Source organism: Diabrotica virgifera, chromosome 1 (genome assembly GCF_917563875.1).
Source record: "Diabrotica virgifera virgifera chromosome 1, PGI_DIABVI_V3a".
In the NCBI taxonomy this organism is placed as follows: Eukaryota; Metazoa; Arthropoda; class Insecta; order Coleoptera; family Chrysomelidae; genus Diabrotica; species Diabrotica virgifera.
The window spans coordinates 26762651-26789991 of NC_065443.1; the positions used below are offsets into that span (position 1 = coordinate 26762651).

The window sequence follows — 27341 nt, forward strand, 5'->3', positions numbered from 1 at the left end:
TTTATCAATAACGGTTTCCAGATAGGCGGCAACCGAGACAAGATACATTTGAAAAATTGAAAGATCGCTTTAACCGCACTGGTTCAGTGAATTATGAAAAACATGAACGAACAAAAACTAGTGTGACAGAGGAAAACGAAATTAGTGTGTTGATGGGAGTTACAGAAAACTCACACACAAGTATTAGGAGTATTTCCAATGAACAAGAACTTAGTTACTACTCCGTTCAAAACATTCTATCTAAAAACAAGATGCACCCTTATCACATTCAAAAGCACCAATAATTAAATAATGATGATTTTCAGAAACGAATAGTGTTTTGTGAATGGGTCTTAGAAAAAATTAATGAGCAGAGAGATTTTTTTGATTATGTCTTATTTGGTGATGAAGCTACATTCCATCGAAACGGTTCTGTTAATAGGCATAACTTTCACTACTATTCAACAAGTAATCCATACCACATAGTAACACATAGTCAAACAAGATAGTCTCTAAATGTGTGGGGAGGTACCGTCGGTAACCATGTAGTAGGACCATATTTTTTTGAAGATAATTTAAATGGTGAGATATATTTAGATTTTATCGTAAATTAGTTACCGATATTATTAGAAGAGGTTCCACTTAATATACGTGAACAAATGTGGTTTCTACATGACGGTGCTCCTGCGCAACACAACGAATTAGTACGTGGTGAACTTAATGATTAGTTTGGTGAAAGATGGATCGGAAGGGATGGACCGGTAAGGTGGCCCCCAAGGTCACCAGAGTTCAATAAAATGGACTCATTTTTTTGGGGTTACGTTAAGAACGAAGTATATAAAATACCTCCAACAACAAGAGATGATATGAAAAATCGAATCCGAATTGTATTTCAAAATATTTCTTTACAAATGCTTAGCAATGTAGGCAACTCTTTGAATGACCGCTTTCAAGAATGCATAGATGTTTTGGGAGGTCATTTTGAACACCTTACGTTAAAATTACTGTTGTTTTTTTATTTTTTTGTGTTGTTATTTTTTTTTTTAATTTTCCGTCGGTTATTTGTTATAAATTTTATTTAAAATAAATTGTTTTCTTTTCTGTGTCGGTATTTATTTACTGAATTAATAAATAATAATGTCAAACTGTCAGTTTCTGACAAATCAATAATGGCCAACTCACAATAATTATTGGTAAACGTTAAAATATCTACCAAATTAATACTTTGATGGAAAAATAAAAATATCTAGAAAACTGATAACTTTAGGTATAGGGAGTACTTTATAAAATTTGAAGTACGATATTAGTACTTTTCGATAGTGATATAAAATACAGGGTGTTCTATTTAAAATTACCAAGAAAATAATGTACTTGCATTTTGACTTACCCTGTATTTGATTTAACGAATATTATGAAAACGAATGTGTTTTATAATTTTTAACAATTATTAAAAAACTATGGTTGCAATAGATCAATGTTCCTATACTTCTTTTTAATTATACAGGGAGTTAAACTTGATACGATTTTCAGGGAATATTGGCTATAACTTTTTAAGTACCCAGTATAACATAATAAAACTTTACATTGTTGTGATCGGAAAGTGAAGCAGATTTCAAATTTAAAATAAAATACAGGGTGTTCCATTTAAAAAAACATAAGTTTGGTCTGCCACCATCTTATGGAACACCCTGTAAGATTGTAGCTAATTTTAAAATATGGAGTTTAACGCTGCCTACAATTTTTGTTAATAACTTTTTTTTGTAATTTTTACTATAACAGATCTACTGAGCTTCCTCACACTAATCAATCACCCTGTATATACACTGTAATCGACACCCAAAATTATCAATTAAATGAATCATTTATAATACTGCAAAAAAAACATATCAGCAAGAAATCCGATCTCTGACCTATAATCTTTGAGAACTGGTATAAAGTAATAATTATATTTTATATTTCGAAATACATTCATACTGAAAAATAATTTTTTAAATTTATTGAACATAGTCAAATTTTAGTTTGCATAAGTATTTTTTTAGTAAGTAGATTATTTTTAAAGTGTGCATTATGATGAACAGAACAATTTTATTTAAATGAAAAACAGGTGATCTTTCATGATGAATGAGTGTTATATACAGGGTGTCCCAAAAGTAGCGGAAAGGTCGAATAATTCGCGAAATGAACATCGGATCGAAAAACTGAAAAATACGTGTTCAATAATTTTCAAAAATCTATGCGATGACACTAAACAAGCCCACCACTTCAACCCCTGGGTGTGGAGCGGGGGTAACTTTAAAATCTTAAATGGAACCCCTAATTTTTGTTGCAGATTTGGATTTTCCTTGTAAAAATAAGCAAATTTTATTCGAGCCATTTTGCGAATTGTGGATACATAGCGCTATAATCAGAAAAAACGGTATATCGTGATACCATAGCAAAATTATAGAAACGGTCTAATATCTCGAGAAATATACTTCCAAATAAAAACTAAAAAACACGTGTTTAATATTTTTCAAAAATCTATAGAATGACACCAAACAGGATTTTTCATTCCACACTCTGGAGGTGGGGTGAGAGTTAACTTTAAAATCTTAAATAGGAACCCCCGTTTTTTCTTGCAGATTGAGTTTCCTCCTCAAAAAATAAGTAACATTTATTGGAACTTTTTTAGAATTGTTGACGGATGGCGCTATATTCGGAAAATGTGATTTATTTGCGCCATCTATCAACGATTCTAAAAATGTTTGGAATATGTGTGCCTTATTTTTCATAAGGATTCTAAATCTGCAAAAATAAAGGGGGCTCCTTTTTAAGATTTCAAAGTAAAAACTTGGTTCGACACATACCCATGGTTAGTCTGCTCGCCAAAGTTGAAGGGAAGGCTTTGCAAGCATTGTATTCTTTTCAAACGGGTTTTAAAGAGAGGTGCAACTTTTGAGGTACCCATGACATTTCCATTTAAAAACTTGGTCTAGTGTTTAAATGTATGAATAATTTCTCACAAAAGGGTTCAAACTAGGTTTTTTAGGTGGTTTAAACTACAGTAGACTCCCTCTATAACGAGAACTGAAATGGTGGATTAATTATCTCGTTATAAGCGGATCTCGTTATATCAAACAATAATAATATTGAAATGTTTTGATGCCTCTTACGTAGTTCATTAGATGTCGATGGTCAACCTGAACAGTGAACAATATGAGACTTCGCCGCCATAAATTGTAAATTTCCTGTAGTATTCAATATCGGTCGATAAAGAGGCAGATGTTTATTACAGGTGGCCGAGTTTATTACGGCACTGGCCTCGATAATAAGACAGATGTTGGGCATTTCTATGTACAGGTAGTTGGGGCATTTATTTATTTATGACCATTACAACGCTAAAAACAGGTAAAAACAAGTATTCTTCGATTTAAATTTTCCTCGTTATAACCAAATATGCCTCGGTATACAGGCTTATAGTTCAATAGGAATTTCATGGGACACCTAATGTACCTCGTTATAAGCGAAACCTCGTTATATCCGTGTTCGTTATAGAGAGCGTCTACTGTATATATTGTCATCCGAAATATACAAAATGTAATGTGCAACATCTTCACGTTTGGCCCCCCCCTAAAAATTTTTATATGGGCGCCCTTGCTTGAATTTATACGTAACATTATAATAAAAAGTTAACTATTACTAAATTGTGTTAAAACAATTAATCGTCATCAATAGCTACTCCATATATCATCGGATATAAGCCTCCGTTACGTATGACCATTAATTGCTTTTCGTTGTTTTTTGCATTCACTCGTGACCAGCCAGTTGCTTGATGCCATCAATCTATCTGGTTTGACGTCCTTCTCTTATTTGTTCTTGGTTTCGATTCAACAATTCGCATTGTCCAACGGTTGTTTTCCATTCTTCCTAAGTGTCCCTCGGAGTTCCATTTTAACATGGCATTATTTTGGATTCCATCTGTTACTTTTGATCGTCTTCTTATTTCTTCATTAGATTTGCGATCGTTGTGCTTAATGTTGAGCACTCTACGTTCTGTTGCTCTCTGAGTTACTTGGAGTTTGTGGACTATATTACTGTTAGAAACCCATATTTCAGTTCCATGTGTCAGAACCGGCAATACGTAGAACGTATTGATCGAAAGTTTTTGCCTTAAAGCAATTGGTATAATATATACCATTCTGTAACCGTCATCATATCATACAGCCTTCTGGGTCCAAATTTGGTATATAGGCTTCCCCTATTTTCTTTCAGTTCTGTCGGTCTTGAACTGTCTGCAGTCAGTTCCAAGAGATTTTTTTTGACGTGTCCTGTCTATAGTGTAGATGGTCTACTTCGGCTGCTTTTGTCTGCTCTTGTTGATATTCTAATTTTTGGATCCACCTATCATCATTCATGGGCGAAATTTCAAATTTCGCCCAACCAGTTCGGGTTCATAAATGCTGTTGGTACGAGAGAGGCTTTGTTTTTAATACAAGTCTTATTCCAGAGATGCAGAGACGTCAATTGCGACGTATACGCATGTCTGGTTGATTACGAGAAGGCGTTTGATCGAGTATAACACGCCAAGATGTTGCAAATACTAAAAGAAGTAGGAATTACCAACCCAGATCTGAAAATAATTAAAAACCTTTACTGGAATCAGACTGCAAACCTCAGAGTTGACGGTGAACACATCGAATATGTGAAAATCATGCGTGGAGTGAGGCAGGGCTGCATTTTGTCCCCCCTAATTTTCAATCTTTACTCTGAAAGAATATTTATCGAAGCTTTGCACGAAACTGAAAATGGTATTCTACTAAACGGTTACCGGCTAAATAACATCAGGTATGCAGATGACACCATAGTATTTGCGAAAAACCTAGAAGACCTACCAGTCCTCATGAACAAAATCACGTATTATAGTCAACAATATGCACTCAATACAAACGTAAAGAAAACAACCCAGTAAACAGACTTGAGCCCAATTACGTGATAATTACGTTAAATTTACGGCAAATTTCAACGAATACGTAACTTGGTGATTTACGACGGGAAAAAAACGTATTTCAGTGCCAAATCATTCACCTATATATTAGTGCTTTCTTTATACATGTTTGACATTAGAATAATATAAAATCATAATGACGAATATAGTACATGTTTTTTATAATATTTGTGAATTTTGGTTACATCGCAAAGGTACGTTTATTTCACGTAATAATCACGAAACAGAAATAACTTCCTTTGGTTTAATTTTGAGAAATATTTTGGAAACAAAATTTTACAACGGTGTTGGTTAAATACGTATCGCTTGAATTTTACTCATTGTATTTTATGGACGTCGAAAAATTAGATATATTTCACGTAAAAGTAATGTAAATAATACCAATATTTAAACAAAAAGTTTATGATTTCGCTTTTAAGATCATTTAGCATAACTATTTCAATCCAACCTTGATTTGAAGCTATTTTTTTCTTTAAAAATATCACAGGAGCTAAAATGATATTGAGTCTTATTTTCAAATCGCGCGCGGTCATGAAGTACTACCAAGCCTTTCTCCCAGTCCAGTCCAACATTGTTTGATTTGCTTGTCTAGATAATTGCTAAGAAGAAATGCGTTCAATGTGCGTCCCCGTTTAGGATTTTGTCCTCTTCAGGGTTTGTCGTGAATGTATTGTGTGGCAGTAAAAGAAAACAGTCCGAAAAACACACTGGGGCAAGTGTCGTATCCTGGTGTTTTTCCTTGGTTATGCCGGACGGTGGTGTCCAGAAGGCTAAAAGTCAACAGAGAAGAAAGTTTTGATGGATTGTTGTTGGTTCCATAGACGTTTACGTGTACTGTCCGTGCTTTGCTCTCGACCAGTCTCCCTAGAAACCATTGTACAACGACAGGCGAACCTGCGTCCCTCGTGGGCGGTCAGGAGATGGCTTTTGAGCGTAGCGCGGACAGTGAGCGTTCGAGTGGAGAAAATAGTTGCGGCTATTTTCTTGGGACGAACAGGTATAATTGTGCAATGAAGTTGGAAAACCGCAAAAAACCAACTTCTCCCTGTTCGGGGTAGGGAAGAGGATATGTTATAGGTGGGTACGGAAGGCTAACGGAGTAGCCTCAAGGATGTTTTCGTACTCTGCCGGGAGTTCGTCAATGCATGTTTGCATTAGAGCAGACGGTAAATGAATCTTTTTGTGTTTGGGCGTTCGGCAGAGTACGTGGCCGGAAGATGAACAGGAACATTTGAGAGATTCTTGTGTGTCGGAGGGGGGGCCGTTGATTACTTTGATTGTGAAGTTCCTGTTCAGAGAGTTTATTCTCTCGGTGATTTTGGGGATGTTTGAGATGTTATGGATTTCGTTTGAGGGGTATCGCCAGTGCTCATAGTTGCATCTACGCAAGATTCTACGTTCTGCCCCCAACAACCTCTCTTGTTTTGATCTAGCACAAAGAGAGTAGATGCATGATTTGTACTCCATGACGGGTCGAATAAAGGTCTTGTAAGTGTGAATGAGAGTCTTCTTGTGTGTCTTGCCAATTTTTCCCGAGAGAGGGTTGAGAAGTCTGGCCCTGTTCCTTACCCTATCTAAAGTTGCCTTTAGATCTGCGTCCCAGTTGAGAGTCCTGGTGAACAGTACTCCCAAATAGTTCGCAGTCGTGCTAACAACAAGCCTTTCTCCCAACAGTCTCAGTGGATATTGGTCGTCTTCATTAATTATGATTCTATATGACACAGAAGGGGCGCGAAACACAATTGTTGTTGTTTTGTTCGCGTTCAGCGTGACTCTCCACTTACAACACCATTCGCCGACCCCGTCCAACAGAGCCTGGGCTCTTCTGAAGAGGAGTCTTGGGTTGTATCGAGAGGTTGTTGTGAGCAGAGTCGTGTCGTCTGCATAGAGAAACAGCCGAGTACCTGGGATATTTTGGTTAGTGATTAGCCTTTCTCCTCCGTCTCCTCCTTTAAATACCATCACGTGACTAACAAAGTTGGTTCGAAAACTAAATTAATCGATTTATCGAATAATAGATACGTTTCGATAGGATTATTTTTTTTTATATTATTCTGGTATTGAAATAGATTTTTAGTAAGACCAATTAGTTAATAGTAGAAGAAATTTAAAAACAAAAAGAAAATTCGTAATACTAATTTAAAGTAAGTAGAATAGTTTAACTGTAATTTAAAAATAATCGATTTTTATAATCGATGATCATTACCTCTAATATCAGCTTCTCTGACTTCTCACATTTCTCACAACAAAACCAAAAGTGAAACGTGAAGAGCTTTATTTCCCTCGTTTTATTTTAGGCGGGTTTATTTATAGTAATGTCTTTCGTATTAACGTTTACCTCACTGCTCGAGGGTTGAAGTGCCATGATGCAATTAGAAAAAACAAGAAAGTGTCGAAGTGTCCTCCTCGAAATTAAAAGTGACCTGTGTTGTGTTTTGTGTTGGCAAATTTTTTAATGTGTCTTTAGGTCGGTACCATTTTTGGTTCATTATCTTGTATAATAATTATACAGGACAAATGTTTTAAAGTCTCTAAATTCTACTAAATAAATACATTGTTAATACTTTATATGCTTGTTTTATTTATATCATACTATGAGGATAATAATTACGTGATTCATAAGTTTTAAGGTCGAATTATTTACGTGAACCGGGGACGTATCTTTCACGTGAATACTAATATACACATTCCCTAAAAGATATGTTAATCAACACGTATTTGCAACGTGACTTTCCCGAAAGATTTTATTGCTATTTAAGGTAAATAACACGTCTATTGAAGACGAGTTATTCACGTAATTTAAAGACGTATTTTCAATGTGACATTCCAACCAAATTTTCACGTGAAATTCACGTTATCAATTTACGTATATTGGTGACAAATGTACCCAAAATTCACGTAATTAACACGTCGGACTGTTTGCTGGGAAAGCTTATGCAACAAAGCAACTCTATATCAACCAAACCCCTGTAGAAAGAGTGAGGCACTACAACTACCTCGGCACCATAATAAATGAAGAATGGACCAACAACCAAGAGATAAGAGCGCGCATCGGAAAAGCTAGATCAATCTTCAACCGTATGGGCACGTTTTTCAAGAGCCACAACCTATTTCTTGGTATAAAAGTAAGAATGTTGAGATGTTACCTCCTCTCTGTCCTTTTTTATGGTGTTGAATCATGGACCTTGAACGAAAATATGTGCCGAACGTTGGAAACATTTGAGATGTGGCTATATCGAAGAATTCTTAAAATCCCATGGACTGATCGAGTCACAAATGAGGAGGTTTTTAGAAGAATGGGGAAGAACCGAGAGGTACTGACCACCATCAAATTTCGAAAGATGGAATACTTTGGACAAATTATGCGAAATGAATCCAGATATGCCCTCCTACAAGCCATCCTGCAAGGAAAATATTTGGAAAGCGAAGTCCAGGAAGAAGAAGAACATCCTGGTTAAAAAACCTCAGAACCTGGTTCAACACAACATCTGTGCAGCTTTTCCGCGTTGCTGCAGATAAAGTGAAGATTGCCATGATGATCGCCAACATTCGTCACGAATAGGCACATCAAGAAGAAGATCATCATTCATTCTGGTCACATATCCTATCCAATTCTATTTCATCCATACTATGAGCTCTATTACATCTGTGACACCCGTCTTCTTCTTATTTCCTCGTTTTAATTCTGTATCCGAGAGTCAGTCCAAGTAACGACCGTTCCATTTTCCATTATTCTTTGGGCTACTCCGAGTTTGATTGCTGCCTGAGCTAAGAAAGCGTTTCAGCGCCGTAAGTCATGACTGGTGGTACACATTGATCTTCTTTTTCAAATAATTGAAGATAACTGAGCAGTGAGCATGTTACTCTGGAAAAGGTCTGATAAAAGCCCGACCAATGGTCATGTGTATTCGATTTAGAGCTTCACAATACGATACAATATCGATACTTTTTAAGTATTGAGTATTGTATTGGTTGGGCCAATGAAGTATCGTATCGTTATAAAAATATCGCATTGATATTGATTTCGATACGATGTCGATACAATACTCAATAAAATATGGACATAAAAAGGATTGTACATCTGAGCTGTGTAGGCTCTTTATGCCCATTTTTGCTGGCTTGGCAAATGGACGTTATTCTAAAAATATTACGAATATTGCTTATAACTTATATGTATATTCTTATAAAGATTGAATATGGCTGAATGCTTTTTTGAAAGTCGACAAATACTTACTAATTCTGTATTGTTTAAAAACTACTATTGAAAATATAGGGAAATCCCCGGAGATTCGGAATAAATCGCAATTCAGTATTTTGTTAAAAATTATTTTTTAGTCATCATCACTTACGTCCATAATATTGCCACAAATGCCACAAGATATAAACAGTGTAATCATAACAGGCATTTACTCACTTTAAAGAATTTCAAGTTCATGCAGTCAAGTGTAAAATATTAAAACAGCTGATGCTTGGGTTGCAGATCACTAATACTTTTATGTAATAAATAATTATGGTCTAAATACCTATTCCACAAAATATAATCAAACAACTGTTGCGTTTTATTTTTTTTTTCTCGATATCGATATTTTCAATAATATCGAGGCAAGCGTATCGACAATACAGGAGTATTATATTGATTTTAGATAATGAGTATCGTATCGACATTAACATTGTTAAGGTATGTATTGTATCGGTATCGTATTGGTTTTCGATACGATATCAATACAATATCGATATTTTTATCGAATATCGTGAAACTCTATATTCGATGGATTTCTCTGTAATAACTTTTATGCAGTGGAGGTGGTCATTATTGCCAAAGTTTTTCCTAAAATCTGCCTGATCCTGAGATTGGTAAAAACATTTTTGTAGATTGGTTTAATAGGCTGATGGGTCGGCAATGCTAGAGGACTGTTGGATGAACTTTTTTGCATATTAAAATAATAAGTGCGCGGTGTGATCTTGTAGGTATTTAGCTTTGGTGCACACCTAAGTTGAAAAATTCCTTTATTTTTTCTCTGTCCCTCCAATCTCTGCGGCTTCTACAACGATATATCTGTAACCGAATCATTCCACTATTTTCTCGTCTATGTTAAAATCCATCTTTCTATCAAAGTTCTTTGTCTTATTTTTATTCGTTTCTTATTCTGTCCATTTTCTAACTTGAAAGTATCTTAGAAGACATATTTCATATCTGTATACGTTACGTTTTTTCTTTTTTTTTTTTGTTAAAATTCACAATGTTGTCTTTTACTTACTTAAGACTGCCGTCTTAAGAGTATTATTGCTTTGGCGTTTTACTTTGTCTATACATGGTCACATCAAGTGCTTTAGTGTGTACAATTTTAATTATTTGAAGTATTCATTTGTTTTGTTACTCTTTATTTGCCTTTGCTAATGAACTTATTTCATGGTTCTAATGTATGTTCTAACATATTTATTAGTTCTTATTGCTATAATTTGCGCGCTTAGTTGTACTATAAAAATATTCTTTGTTCGTTATTAGACGATGTTTGCGTGTTGCATGGCTTTCTGTTATATATTTTATATAATACTATCTTTGGTAAATCCACGGAATACTATTAAACCTTTCCCATTTTGCTTTCAGATTGCTCTAATTACGTTGTCAGCCTTCTCCTTAGTCTTAGCCGAACCACCAGTACCAAGTAGCCAGTACCTGCCATCCAATACATATGGAGCGCCAAAGCTGTCAACTCCAGCTAGCACATACGGAGCCCCAGCGCAGACGGAAGCTATCCTGAAACCCAGCAGCAGTTACGGCCCACCAAGCAGTAGTTATGGCCCACCCAGCAATACCTACGGGCCACCCAGCAACACCTATGGACCTCCTAGCAACACCTACGGACCTCCTAGCAACACTTATGGCCCACCTAGCAATACTTATGGCCCACCTGGATATGGAGGTCGTGATGATCAATCAGTAAGTACCATTCTATTTTGTTTCGAATTTTGTACTATTTTATGCTACTTGATTCTATTTTAGATTTATGTTCTTATCTGAAAATTAAGTACAACTATGTAACAAACCTTGAACAAATATGATTTTATCAGTTTATGTGTATCTACCTTGTTCTCAATTATTTGAAACGTTTTGTTCCTTCTGTAGTATATAGTCTAGTGCAGGGGTTCCCAAACTGTGGGGCGCGCCCCCCCTGGGGGGCGTGAGGACATATCAGGGGGGGCGCGAGACAAGTTGAACATTAAATTAAATTTAGTTAGCCGCTTGTTAAATTGTGTCTGGTAACGCAGAGTAAGCAAAAGTTATCTCAAATACCTCTTTTTGACAACACTGTGAAACGCCGCATTGATGATATGACCGAAGACATACAAAACCAGGTAGTTTATGCAGTAAAATAATCGCCATTTTTTGATATTCAGCTAGACGAGAGTACTGACATAGCACAACGTTATCAGTTAATTGTTTATGTTTGGTATATTCAAAACGAAAGAATAAAAGACGAGCTACTCTTTTCTTCAGAGTTGGAGACTGGAGACCACGACAAAAGCTATTAATGTTAGATATGAAAGCAGTGTGAGGGTTTTTTGACAAACATGAACTCTCTTGGCATAAACTGATCAGTTTATGTACAGATGGAGCACCTTCAATGCTTGGTTTTCGTTCAGGCTATTTGCAATTAGTAATAGAGAAAAATGCTGATGTGATTGGGATACATTGTTTTATACATCGACAAGCTTTGGCAGCAAAAACCCTTCCAAATGAACTTATGGCTGTCTTAAAGTTGTGTATTAAAGTAGTGAAGTACATAAAAACAGTGCGTTGAATACTCGACTGTTTAAAACTCTTTGTGAAGATTTAGAAAGTGATCACAAAACACTGCTACTTCATACAGAAGTACGATGACTCTCAAAAGTAAACATGTTGGCAAGATTATTTGACCTTTGAGATGAAGTAATTACCTTGGAACATCAAAAGCAATATGAGCTAAACATGGCTTTCAAAAATCATTGTACCCAAGTAATTGGGTAATGGCTTATTTGTCAGATATCTTTGACTCGTTGAACAGCCTCAACCTAAAGCTGCAGGGTGGAGACTCAAATATAGTAGTTACTCATTGTGATGAAGGCTTAGTTACTCAACTTTGGAGGCGTAAAATATCAGCAAACTCGTGAAATTATTCAAATTTCTCTAAAGTAGAGCCAATCTCAGAAGAAACACGCTTCAAGGACATTTGTGAAGGATCAAGTTTGAAAATCCAAATATCAAACCATTTGGAGAGCTTAATTGAAGAGTTCCAGAAATACTTCCCAAACACTTGTGACAATTTTATTTACAGAATGTCAACTGATCCATTCCATGTCAACATAGACTCCCTGCCTGAATCACTTCAAGAAGATGCTTTGCAAATAAATCCAAATGATTTTTTGCATGATTCATCTGCCAAATACTTTGTTATAATTAATAATTATAATGGACAAACCTTCATTTTGGTTAAAATATTTCAAAGTGTATCTTAGTGTATCACGTGAAGCTCTTCATTTATATTTGCCTTTTACAAGTAACTATTTGTGCGATTTTCAACACTTGTGGCAAAAAAAAACAAAGTATCGGAATGAACTTGATGTTGCTAATGACTTATGCTGTGCACTTACTAAAACTCGGCCACGAATAGGCATACTATAGTAAATAAAATGCAAGCACATCCTTCTCACTAACCAACCTAATATATTTTTCTTTTATTAATAATTTTTGTATTTTATGGAAACTGATATTGTTGTATCTTATGGCAGAATAAATAAGTGTTTTGTTTTCAAGCTAATACTTATTTGTTTTTGTTTTGTTCCTATTTAGGCCCATACAATTTATTGTAAAGGGGGGGGGCGCGAGAAGCTTTCATTTCAACAAAAGGGGGCGTGGTACAAAAAAGTTTGGGAACCCCTGGTCTAGTGTATAGTGCATCGTCTTTACAATGTCTATTCAAGATTTTAGAATACTAGAAGCTGTTTTTCATTGATATATTTAAATTTGTTTTATTTATTATAGGAACCTGCCAACTACCAATTCTCTTACCACGTAGAAGACGCTGCCTCAGGAAATGACTTCGGCCACGAAGAACAAAGACAAGGAGACGTCGCCAAAGGAAAGTATTTCGTCCTCCTTCCCGACGGTCGTCTCCAAACTGTTGAATACACTGCCGACAATGACGGATACAAACCAAAGATCAGCTACGAGCAAGTTGGAGGATACCCATCTGGAGGTCCATCAGGATATCCCTCCGGGGGACCCTCTAACGGCGGATACCAATATTAGAAATTTGAATAAGCATTAACGTTTTTTGTTTTTCTCCAGCTTTCGATATGAGCACTCAACGTATTAGTTTTTGACCGTTTGTATTTTTACTGCAGTTGAACTGGTACAGTAGCTCAGTCTACCACAAGAAATTTCTGTCTTCTATTGTCAAACATATCTAATAATTTTTACATATTCCAATTGTTTCTTCTATATTTTCCGTTTTCATTTCATTTAAACTGCCTGTGGAAATAAGCATATCATTTACCTTAAATGTAGGATCTTAATATTATTTGTGACTTTTCTATCGACATATATGATTATTTTGTTTAATGTTTTTACCATAAATGTTATTTTATTGTATATACCAAAAATTTTAGATATTAAGGTAAAAAATTAAAACAAAATAATCGCAATAATGTCATAGCTAAAAGCTTTAAATATTTTGAAAATTGTATTAATTTTTCATTTACTACGGATTTTTGTCCTGTATTCACCTTATCTACGTATGCTCCCTAGTTTTCTATGCTCTACAAATAAAGTAATAAGTAATTATTGTAATATTATTCTAGGTAATATCCCTTTCACTTCATTAGAGTTTAGAATATAGAGTATAGGTACTGGTTCTTATAATATTATACAATAAACAAGTTACCAAACATTTATTAACTCTAGGAGACAGAAACAATTTTAGCTTTAATATGACGTTTTATATATTTACAGCTTAACTGTGTGAATTGACAGGTCAGTGTAGGATATGATAAGGCCCGATATATGGATAATGTATTATGTTTAGTATTTTTTGTATAAGATCAAGTGTATTCGATCATTGTACATAAAAGTTTATATATATATTTATTTTGCCATATTTATATCAGTAGTTTATAGGAGATGAAGTATATTTTTTATATTAAATACATTGAAATAAAAGTATTTGCAATGGAACAAAAATTTTTGTTATTATTTTTATCATTTTTACCAGTAGATCTGTAGCTGTTATTAGCCAAAAACTAAATGGCGAATTTTGAGCTATTACCCACATAACAATTTCATGTTCTTAGTAGATTCATAGAACATACTTTTCAGAAAAAGTATATACTGAGAATATGCGTAATTACCATTGCGAATGTGCAGAGCACATACTGAGTATATACTACATTACAGTACTTAAACGTTCTATGTATATACTTAGAATGTACTACCGCACTTCTTTTCAGTATATACCAAGAATGTTCTTTTTAGAACATTCCAAGGACGTGCTATAAACCTTCTATGTGTATACTTAGAACATACTACCGCACATCTTTTTAGTTTATACCAAGAAGGTACTTTTTAGAATATTCCAAGGAAGTGCTATAAACCTTCTATTTATATACTTAGAACGTACCTACTACCGCACATCTTTGTATGGGAAGAATATATATTTTTAAGAATATTCTAAGAAAGTGCTATCAAGTGCTATATTGCTTAGAAGTATGTTTTCAGCATCACCTAATCTCATCTTAGGTTCTACTGGTTCTACCAAATACTTATTATATTTACATATTTTAATTGCAAATGAGAATGTAGTTAGTACCTACTTTCTACAATATTACTTAAAAAGTAAGTACATATTTATAAATTTTAGTCATTTATATAAATCATTATATATTTAGCTAAACTAAACTATGCATAAGTAACTAAAATTTATATAATACTTATATGTACTTACCTATTTAATGAGTTACCAAAATAGATTATATTTTATGTATTTTGAAGCACCGCAAACAAAATAAAGATATTACAATAAAGATATTGTATGTATGTTCTTTAGTCCTAGTACTACATCATTCGTCTTCATCCTCAACACTGCATAGATCCATAGATGATACAAATAATGAAATAATGCCTGTTTTCTTTTTCATATTTTACGGTTTTTTCCTATCCCTGATCCATTCAGGTAAGAAATGGTCAGGTGGGGGATATGAATGTATGTATTGTGGAATAACATCGGTGGTCAGTGTTGCCAAACGGAGAGAAATTTCCCTTTTTGCGGGAATTTTCAACATAAAAGGTGATAAAAGGAAAAAGTTAACTCAAAAAGGTAACTTATCCATTCCAAATTGTAAAATATTAAGAAAAAATCAAAATATTTGAAAATAATTAAACATATCTTCTCAGATTTTGTAAACAGGAGGGAAGTTTTTTTTATAAAAGTGGGAATTTTTAAGGTAAGTTGACGGAAAAAGCTTACTCGATGGTTGGCAACGCCAAAGCCTTTGGTTGTGCAGTTTGGCACGTTTTGGTTCTGCGAAATGTACCTAAATTCAAATTCCAAGGATATAAAAATACTCACGATTCATGATAAACTCGAAATGGTAAAGTCATTTCAATTATGAAAACGAATTTTTAATAGTATCTATGTAAACGTTAATACAATTAATGTTTAAACTTTTTTACCATACAACAATTTTGAAATGAAATTCGTCCAATACTACCTACATACATAAATTTTATTAATTATTCTAAAATATAACGAAGTTAATAAACTTCCTATACTATACATACATATTATTTTAAATATATTTTAAAAGTATCTACTTATAAGTATGTGTTAAGAATGTACTTATAAGTATGTGCTAAGAATATTCGATAAAGGTATATTCTAAGAATAGTATCTAGTTATAAGTATGTGTTAAGAATGTACTTATAAGTATGTGCTAAGAATATTCGATAAAGGTATATTCTAAGAATAAACTTTTACGAATATTCCGAGTTACTACGTACACGAATGTACTCAGTATATTCGGTACGAGAATATACTTTAAAGTATATGCAAAGAACATGAAATTTAGAATGTTTTTTAAGGTACATGCTATGCTTGTACTACGCATATATTAAACAGAATATACTCCGACGAATGTTGGTAGTATATGCTTAGAACATGATACGAACATCATTGTTATGTGGGTATAGACCCCATCTGAAGCGATTCTACAAAACGAAATCAATGCAAATAGTCTACAAATCCAAGTTTTTATTTTACAATATTTTGTATTTTGATAACGATTTCCAAAGTGGACATCGAAAGGTCAAATAAAATTAATTTCAAACTCAAATTGTGGCTTATTTCCAAATAAGATAAGATAAGATTCCATAAGAAAATAGCTTCAGAACAATATTTTTATTTTACTTATTGTTTATTGTATCGTTCTTGTGTATTACACAACAGAATGCCAATCAATTGGTACCATCTGTTTTGATAAAGCTCTGTTTATACTTTTTGTGTGTGTCAGTTTGTGGACATCTTATATGCATGTCTCATCCAACGTGCTCTTTTTGCCTTAACTTTTCTATTATTCTAGGTTCATTGTAGAGTTCCATTAGTTCCTTATTTGTTCTTCTTTTCCATCTGCCGTCATTGTCCTTTGTTCCTCCATGTATCTTACGTAATATCTTCCGTTAAATTATTGTTTCAATTTTTTTTAAATATTCCTATTAGTTCTTATTTTGATCTCACAGTCAATGCTGTTGTTTTGTTGTCTCTTGTACTACAGTAAAGCCTCGATATAACGGACCTCTATTTAACGGACTTCGGATATGACAGACCAAAAATCCGGTCAAATGTAAAAAAAATTAAGCGGTGAAGAGTTTATTAATTTTAGACAACCATCCTGTTCATCCCTCCTACGTTCTGAAGATGGCAACTTTAGTTGTATAAAATACATCAGTAGTTATTCAACCCATGGATCAGGGAATAATTTTGGCAAGAAAACGAATATATCGCAGAAAGTTTTTAGATGAACTAATGGTTGTATTGCATAACGAAGATAATGCAGAATATACAAGAGGGTAAGGTGTAACAAAAAGAAGAAAACTTCTGTTGGAGTGAAAGTAAAAAGAAAGATATACTCCAACAGAAGAAAGGGAAAAAACAGAAGAACAGACTAGGTATAAAAATGAAGAGAATGTGGGGTGTGTAAAGAAAAGGGGTGAAGTGGCTTCTACGTTGAGAAGCCGCAGTAGGAAAAAATACTACTTTGCAGTAGTACTGAAGAAAGGGGAATTAGAAGGGATAGAAGTAGAAGTGGGAAGAGACAGAGGCAAACTGAATAGAGTTGGCTAGCAAGAGATGCAAGAAAACCACTTGACACTCAAGGATGGATACGGCTCGTTTGCATGCCTGTCGAAGAACAGTAGCTCTATATAGATAGTAATGATGACTAGAAGATGAAATAATAAAATAAGAATAATGTACTGAAAATGAATGAAGATGAGTAGTTGCTAAAGACGAACAAAATAAATAAAACTAACTAATCATGGGCGCCATGAAAATGATCTTCGATCATTTTCCCAGGTATCTTATACTGATGTCAAGTATTAAATATATTAACTCTGTAATAATGAACATAAAGGAATAATAAAATTCATGATATACAAAATAAATAAACATTTATTAAAATTAACTACCAGATTTTTAACAATCTCTGAGTTAAGCAAGTTCATATTATGCTGTGACTCTAACATGACAAAAGTTATACAGAGGTTATATCTAAGATAACAACAATAATGTTATCTGTTACAAAATTACAGGTATTAGTACCTCTTACTTACATATAGGGTACAAAATTACATAAGTCTTCTACCAAATGGTTATAGTACGCTTGCTACGTACAACTGAATTGAAAACCGATGAATATTAAAAGTAATATAAATAAATAGGCACAAGCCTGGCGAAGAGAAAATACCATGAAGAATTAAGCAAATGCATTAATAAAAGTGGTAAAAATGAAGCTAAGATAAATACCGAAACGATGACCTAAATTACCCGGGCAAATGTAATAAAATAAAGTAGCGACGAATTAACTGAACAAATGAAATAAAGCGAATAAATAACATATTTGGGAAACAAGCAAATAATACAACCTAAATTTACATAATGATATGAAATCGACCTAAATAAACAATAAAATATTCGAAGTAATACCTTTTGGGCAAATACGCAGAGCTCAACGTACAGTACCGCAAAATGATACATGAGTTTGGGAACTTAATACCATAATATACAAATATGTTGTATAAATAGGTAAACTAAATCTGAAACAAAATTAATAAACAGTGCATTAAAATAAAACATAGGAGATAAACACACAATAGTTACTGATGTCACCCACTGGTAGTTCCCAAACCAACCCGAACGACTCCTAAATAGGTTGCTGGCGCATCCCCGGAAATGAGCACTAGGATAGTGCAAAAATCATGCCTCCTGTAGGTCCAAGTGCTAATACGAAAAGGAGCTGGAATGCCCCCAAAAGGCTTGTTCCCCAAGTAACTACTCCCAGTGACTTATGGTTGGAGATTGGCCTCTTGGTGTTTCGAGGTGTTATTTAAGATTTCACATGGATGGCGTGTGATACGATGATGTTATGCTGTAAACCCCATTGGATTAATACCTTCTTTATTCTCAAACACTCCTAGATAGGTTTAGTGATCCATAATTCAAAAGTCACACATTTTTACTAACACGAGGTCTAACCTCCAAATTTGATCCTCACACGCCATCCATACTAACCAAATCCCCAGCCACAAGTCAAGTCTCTCGTCTCGCCACTTCACAGAGCAAAACGTCAAATTCTCAGCACACGAATCAAATTATTACCTGAGGTGTAGAGTATGTTCCATACTCTGAAGTGTGACGTCACGTAAATATTTATTTACGAGAAAATTAGAGAAGTTGAAAGAAATCAAATGAGAGACCGAGGGGAAATAATTATAAAAATAATTAAAGATCTAATTTCGTAACGTGACCGTTACAAAGGTACCTTGCAAAACTTAATTGTTACAATTTAAAATCAACAATTTTTAATTTTCCTACAGCATGGAAATAGGTGAAACAGCAAACATTAAAAAATGATTAGAAGAATTGGTTTGATGGCCAAGGTGCAGACATAAATTTGAAGGGAAGTTCCTGATTTCTTTAGGACAATACATAATAATGCCGGAGAGGAAGTAGCTGAGGAATATGTTTTACAATGGCTAGAAGTAGACGAAGGTGACCCTGGGTATAAAATTATGACTTAAAGTGAAATATCAGATAAACTTATGAAACTAAAAAATGAGGATGAAAGTGAAGATAGCGAAGAAGACAAAACAACACTGCCAAAAATGTAGTTATCAGAGATAAGATTGCATCTCGACGGTCTAATAATATTTATTGATTATTCATCAGATAACGAAGTTCAACTGTATTATACGCATTTTTGTAATTCTAGAAAGTTGATTATAAAAACAGCAAACTTCAAAAGTTCAAACAAAACTTGATTCTTTTTCAAAGCAGGATTACCGTGATCAAGCGCGTCGATATCAAACAGCGAGATCACTTTACGACGAATGCCCGAAGAAATTAAATAATATTTTGTTTGTGTTTTGTATTTTTATTTATATCTAAATATACTATACATATTAAAAAAAAAACATTAATTTTTAACCCATTTTTATATAAGCAATAGACTTTCGGCTTTAACGGCCACCCCGTCTCCCCAATTAGTCTGTTATATCGAGGTTTGTCGAAGGATAGCTTCTAGGATAAGGTTAAATAGAGTTGTGGACCGTGTGTCTCCTTTTCTTAACCCCTTCCTTACCGTAAATCACTGATAAACTTCCTTCAAGATTCCGTACAGAAATATGTTGATCGGTATATGTGCAACTGATCTAGTGTGCTCAAGTGTTTTTTAAATACAGTCTATTCGATAGGTTGGTAGAAGTCGAGCTGATATACCTATTAGGTGATTTTCGATAATTTTCGATGATACTTTTAGCCCATTTCTTAAATATTAGGATGAGATGTGATTGCTATTTTGTATATTTTTCAAGCATTCTACTGCAGATCAGCTGCATAGGGTGACTAACATAATAGAATATGCTCTAGAAGAAAAAAGTCTGTTCTGTTGTTTTCATGTAGGGGAGACCGGGCAAAACGAGGCTCGGGGCAGAACGGGAAATGCATTGGTGTGCATAACTTATAGTCGTCATAATATTGGCAATAGCGCCATTCGAACGAACGAGGGTTGACTTACTTCAGTCATTAGAAAGAAACTTCTAGTTACGTAGTATGCTTCTTTACAGACATAAAAACCGTTTTCTTTTGTTTTGTTAAAAATTTTGATGATATCTATAGGAGTGCTATAAGGTGAGTAAGCAAGTTTTATCACGTTTTTTATTCAAATATGATATATGTTACTGAATTTTAATATTGCGTGCTGTGAACCGTTTTATATCTTTTACGTTAGAACTTATGTAATAATTTTATTTGAAATGATGTCTGTTGGGCAAAGCGGTCGTGGCAAGATGGTATATTATCCCATCTTGCCCCGCTCTCCTAAATTTCCGCTACTTTACATCATTTAAACTTTGTAAGAAGAATCTGATTAATTGAATTAATTTGAATAGTAATACAATAGTAATAAGTGGGAATGATTAGTTAGTGTTGAGGTCAAGAGTGTCTGTTCTTTTTAGTCTTCTGTTTTGTAGGGGTGTCAGGAGATTGGTGACCAATATGTTTGGGTGAACCTGTAGTCTATTGTGGTACTTGGAGCACAGAGAAACAATTTGTTCTTTGACGGTTTGGACTTGGAGATCCCTATGTATATTATCGTTGGAAATGTACCAAGGAGCTTGGCACAGTTGCCTTAGAACTTTTGATTGAAAGCGCTGTATCTTGAGTAAATTTGTTTCACTGGCAGTTCCCAAGATTTGGATGCCATACGTCCAGATGGGTTTCAGTACACTTTTGTAGATCAGAGGTTTATTGTCTAGACTTAAGCGTGATTTTTGATTCATGAACCAGTATATCTTTCTATAAACGAGTCCCAGTTGCAGTCGTTTGTTCCAAATATGCTTTTGCCATGTTAAGCGGCTGTCTAGGTAAATCCCCAAGAATTTGACGTCACTTCTTATTGGCAGTGGTGTGTTGTTGAAGTTTACAGCTGGATTGATGCCCTTCCTTAATGTAAACGTAATGTGTGTTGACTTCGAGCTATTAACTTTGACTCTCCACAGTTTAAACCATATTTCAAGTCTATTTAAGTGACTTTGTAGTATCTGTGAAGCTAGGGTCGGATTTTCGTGGCAAGCCATTAGGACAGTGTCATCAGGATATGTTGCAATTGTTGTACGATCTGAAGTACAAACACTTTGGGAGGTAAAGGCAGAAGGCAAATAGGACGATAGGATGAAGGTTGGGTTGTGTCTTTGTTGGGTATATGAATTAGAATGATTTGTGCTACCTTCCATTGGAAGGGGAAGTAGCACAATCTTAGGACAGCATTATATATGTACAATAGTAGCTTTATTGCTTCTTCAGGTAGTTCTTTGAGAATTAGTCCTGTTATCAGGTCGTATCCAGGTGCTTTTTTTGTATTTAGGTTTTTGATTACTTCTTGAATTTCGGTAATTTTAACTTTTCTGGTGGGAAGACACATCTGGTAGGGTTCATCTGCTATATCTGTAATAACTTTCTCTTCGTTCTCTGGAATCTCTCTTGTGCGATTGGAAAACTGACTGAAGATGTTCAGCGAAAGTGTTAGCCCTCTCTTCGTCACTTCGAGACCAGGTGCCATCATTTTTTCTTATCGGTGCTTTAGTTTGTGATTGTGTTTTGAGTTTTTTAGACAATTTCCATAACGAGTAGTTCTTTTCTTCAGAGCTAGACAGATTCTCTAGAAAATAGTATATTTCTTGTTCTTTGTGTTCCTGTAGGACCTTTTTTAATTGACGGATTGCTCTGTTGTACTTGGTTTTGTCATCTAGAGCACGGGTGGTCTTCCATCTTTTTCTTAATTGTCTTTTCTCTTATATCACGGTTTTTATGTAGAGCGGGTATGAGCCCGGTCTCTTAGCATATGATATATCAGGTGAAGCTTCCCATGCGGCTTGTTGAATTTTTACAGTTAGATGTTTGACTGCTTCTTCTATATCTTGCTCAGATTTTAGTGGTAGGTTTAAAGTAATACTCTTTTTTATTATATCTCTGAAGGTATTCCAGTTTGTCCGGCTATTGGATAAAACTAGTGGTTTTGTGATGTGGTGCACCTGTGTACTTAGAGTAATAATGAAGGGAGAGTGATCACATGAGTGATCGAACAAAGGTTGAACTTTCAAGTAGTTTAGAGAGATACCTTTGACAATACAGAAGTCGATGAGATCAGGCACTTTTCGTGTGTCGGTTGGCCAGTACGTCGGTTGACCCGTGGATGCCGTTAGTAAATTATTGTTTGGGACACTTTTTAATAATTCTCTACCTCGAGAGGTTATGAGTCTTGATCCCCAATGAAGGTGTTTAGCATTATAGTCACCAGCAGCTACGAAGCAATTTCCGTGCTTGTTAAAGTATGTCGTGAAATGTTCTTCTTTAATAATTTTATTTGGTGGACAGTAAACTGCAGATTAGAAGATTAGAAGAATATTAAGAATAAGTTGGGTGGATAGAGTCACGAATATCGAGGTGTTGAGAAGAATGGGAAAAGATAAAGAGATTTTAAATACAATTAAAGTCAGAAAACTGCAATATCTGGGACATGTTATGAGGGGCGAGCGTTATAACTTGTTACAATTGATAATGCAAGGAAGAATACAGGGTAGAAGGAGTCGCGGAAGAAGACGCATCTCCTGGTTAAACAATTTGAGAGCTTGGTTTAATTGCACTTCTGCTGATCTCTTTAGAGCAGCGGTATCGAAAGTGCGAATTGCCGTGATGGTTGCCAACCTTCTTAGAGGAGATGGCACATGAAGAAGAAGAAGAAACTGCAGATAGTATAAGCTGGCTATTCCAATCAGTTATTGAGATAGACGTGGCTTGTAAGTTTATTTCACTATGCTTGATTATTTCATGGTGTCTAATGCTGTTTTTTATAATTATAGCAGTGCCTCCATGGGCCCTTCCTAGAGGGTGTTGAGTTATATATGTTGAGAATTTGGGTATATTGACGTAGCTTTTGTCTGTCATATGTGCCTCAGATATTAACATAAGGTCCAGATCATGCTCTGAAATAAAGGCTTTGACTTCCAGACTATGATTAGTCAGACCATTGGCGTTCCATGTACCAATTTTTAGTTCAGTGTTGAAGGCTAAACTTTGTGACCAGTGTCATTAGGATGTCGAACATTTTATCCATTCTCTCCATCAGTTTTGAGGCGACCTGTTCTAAGTTGTTTGTTGGTTGAAATGACATAGGTGGTAAACCTTGTTGTTGTTGAGGTGGGTTAAACTGTTGAGTATTGGAATTTGTTGCTTCTGCAACTTGAGCATAGCTGAGTGTTTGTTGTGGATTTTGCTGAATTGTATCATTTGTTGGTCTCTGTGGTGCTTTTGCGCGTAATGGTGGAAATTTACTTTTTTGTAATTCTTTGTAAACTGAGCAACCTCTGTAGTTTGCAGGGTGATTTTCTTCGCAGTTTACGCATTGGACTTCATTATTTCTTATTTTTCTTGGACATTCTTTGGTTGAGTGAGCGCCTGTGCATTTGACACAACGGGGGCTTCTATGACAGTATTGACGAGTATGTCCAAAGTGCTGGCATCTTTGACATTGTGGTATCTCTCTTTTCGGGTGGGGAGGTTCTACTTTAACTACGGTGTTAAGTATTTTAGTTATTTGGTACAACTCTTTATTATTTAAATTTGTTTCAAGTTCGATACTAAACAGAGGAAGGCATTCTTTCGTGCCTCTTTGTCTTATGTTCGAGATATTTATGACTGAGTGTCCGAGCTCTGTGAATACCTTTTTTATGTCTTCCAGATCAGTAGAGGGGTGCAGGTTTCTAACCATGCCTCGGAATCCTCGGTTTTGTTTTAGCTGATAAGTGTGGAACTGCGTTATTTTTTCGGTTAGTACTTTAACAGTTTCTTTGTAATGTTCTGCTGTGTCTAGCTGTACTTTAACTTGATTGTAATTCAGGCTTTTTGAGGTGTACTGTTTGGATGCTGTTTTGTCTAGTAAATCTTGCAGATGTTTGATAAATGTTACATGTTGAATGAATATGGGTGGAGGCCTCCTTGATTCTCTGCCAGTTGTTCCGCTATTAGCTTCTTCTTCCGGCTCTTTGTTAGCTTTTTCTTCAGGCTCTTTGTTAGCCTCTTCTTCCGGCCCTTTGTCCAGAGCTGAGAATCTGTTTTCTGTCGCAGCTGGTTTTATTAGCCAGTAGTCTGTTAGCACTGCTTGCTTTTTAATTCGATTGTCAGGACTTTCATTGTTTCGTAGACGCTTTTTATACTGTACTGTCTCCCATACTTCTTGATCTTTTGAAGTGCTGGCTTGTATTGATTCAGATGCTATAATTGGGTTAGATTTTGATAATTATTTAAAGGTTGGAATCATTGTAGTGGGATTGTAGGATAGGCTGTGTTTGTTGCTAACATACCTTGAGAGGAGCATGGCATTTGCCCTGGTATTTGACTGTAGATCAATGGAGTGTTGGCACCTGGAACGTTTTGGTAGATCGTGTGCTGCATGTGATTTTCCATTTTACGACAATTTCCTAGGTTACTTGGTCTCGTAGATTCATGTCGCAAAATAGATTTTAGTTCCTGGACTATAAGTCAAATCTGAAAAATATTAATTTACATATTTATGAGTTTTCAAACCTCGAAAATGCTTTTTTGTCGCTTTGTTCAGATTTTAAATCGCTTATAACTCGAAAACTATCAACTTTTGAGAAACATGATAAGACCTGTTAGACAAGGGCGGATCTGTTTTGAGGTGGATGTGAGAGGTGGCATTCAGATTTTTGCAGATAAAGTTAGGTAACGAGTTCAACAATAATAATTGACTTGTGCTTCTTCTCAAATATGCCCGGAACATTAATAGAAAAATTAAAGTATTTAAAAATTTCGAAAAATATCGATTTTTTTCTATTTTCATTGCATATAACTTTAAAACGATTCATTTTGGAACAAAGTCGTAGGGAAAGAAAATAAAGATAATTCAATTTTGTATAATATACGACTGGTTTAAAATGTTTTAAATTATTACCCTTTCTGCAAAATAGCAATAAATAGAAAATAAGGGGGCAAAAAAGACTGTTTTTATTCAATGTTTTTCAACCACTTTGGTTGCACTTGGAACCTTCATAATGAGTTTAAAAAATTCTTACAATATATTTAAACAGTCCACCAAATTTCATTAAAATCGACCTAATAGATTTTGCATAATAATTTTGCAATCTAAATTTTTCTAAAAAAGTTCAAATTTTTTGAAAAATTTCTAAAAACGTTCAAATTTTTGTAAAAAGTAGACCATTTAGAAGTTTTCAAATTTTTTCACATATAAAGAAGTTCTCTATCTATCTAATACATTTTACATAATTAAAATCGGATTGTTTTAAACGGCCTCAGTACTGTTTTAAAGTTATAAACAATGTTTTGGCTTATAAACAAATACAGTGAGGACGTTTGAGTTGGAATAAATTAATTTTCTTGAGAATGGGCGACTCTGGAAATAAATCCCGAAACATATCGATTTTTATTTTTAAATTATAATGTTTTGGCATAAATATCGTACTAGTGACGAGGGTAATAATTCATAGACATTTTTAACCAGTCGTTTATCATACAAAAGTCAATTATCTTTATTTTATTTTCCTACGACTTTGTTCCAAAATGAATCGTGTTAAAGTTATAAGCAAAGCAAATAGAAAAAAATCGATGTTTTTCGAAATTTTTAAATAGTTTAATTTTTTTATTAATGTTCCGGGCATATTTTTGAGACTTAATTTATATCCTAATGTAAACTGTAAACCTATAAACTGTAATATAGTATTTTTACTACAAAAACGTTATTACGTAGGTCAAAATTTTTGACGTAAGAGAACTGTCAAAACATTAGAATGTGACTTTTCATTATTGCCATGTTTATTATAAACATAACAATAACGAAAAGTCACATTCTAATGTTTTGACAGTTCTTTTATGTCAAAAATTTTGACCTACGTAATAACGTTTTTGTAGTAAAAATACTATAGCTTCTATCATTTTGTTGGATATCTTCGAACCGTATTTTAAACAAATCTACCAGTTGTTACAATTCTGTCAAAATGTTTTATCAGATTTTAAAATTTTAGGACATACTGTATACGAAAAAACAAGTTTTTTTAGATATCTACTTGATACATAGTTTATAGGGGGATGAGTTAAACTTGTCTGAAATAAGGGTTAAAAATAGCTGAATGGGTTCGAAACGAACACAGTTAAAAGAGGTCCCGAAACGTTTCCATTTACTCCTTAATAAATTTATCCGTTTATTGGAATATGTTCTAATTAGATAATACCGCTTATTAGGATAATTTTGCAGGTCAACGAATATTTCTTTTATACAATTTACTAAAAATTTAAATTATGTTTGGTATTATGGTTTGTTATATATTTATTATTATAATATAATATAATATAATATAATAAGGAGCAAAGTCAGTTATTATTGTTGAAGTTGTCACCTAACTTTATCTGCAAAAATCAGAATGCCACCTCGCACATCCAAAAACAGACGTTTTGTCACAGATCCTCCCTGGTCTATGTTCTATTTCAAATAACCCGGAAAATTTAAAAAAATAAATCAGCGATTATGGGATTTGATAATATCTGCGCAGAACGTTAGGAAGAAATAATATTTTCAGACCACTTCATAAAAATTTAGAAAATACATTGTAAAGGTAGTGTTTAGGATATAAAATATTATCTTTTTTTTCTGATTCTGGCCTTGGTTTAGAACTAGAACCTTTAGCCACGTAATTGTATAACTTATCAATAACTCAGGTGTAACGTGTAGTGTGTGTGTGTGTTGAGTAAGTGTCTTGTTACTTTGCAAAGTCGACGTCATTGTCTTTGCAAAGATTAGTGTTTTTTCCTGAAGAATCTTAATATTATCGTGTGTTAACATTTTGTGTAAGCTCTAACTGTTGGAATACTTTTTATGAATACATCGAAATATTATAAATACTATAATGAAAACAATTATTCTTTACCTATTATTTTTAAAATAATAAATAATTCCTAAACACAATAATTTTAAATTGTATCCGATGTGTATACATGGTTGCCTGACATACAGATAAAAGTAAACTATACTCATTTTAGGA

General features: G+C 34.2%; 1 protein-coding gene across 1 annotated transcript in view; it reads left to right on the forward strand.

The window, feature by feature from the left end:
• Window positions 1-14183, forward strand: part of LOC114328859 (pro-resilin-like) — a 32233-nt gene extending 18050 nt beyond the window's left edge. Inside the window, exons 2-3 of the mRNA XM_028277823.2 lie at window positions 10572-10904; window positions 12987-14183. Coding sequence (XP_028133624.2) covers window positions 10572-10904; window positions 12987-13253 — 600 coding nt within the window. The 3' untranslated portion in view covers window positions 13254-14183. The remainder of the gene's footprint in view (window positions 1-10571; window positions 10905-12986) is intronic.
• Window positions 14184-27341: the final 13158 nt, after the last annotated feature.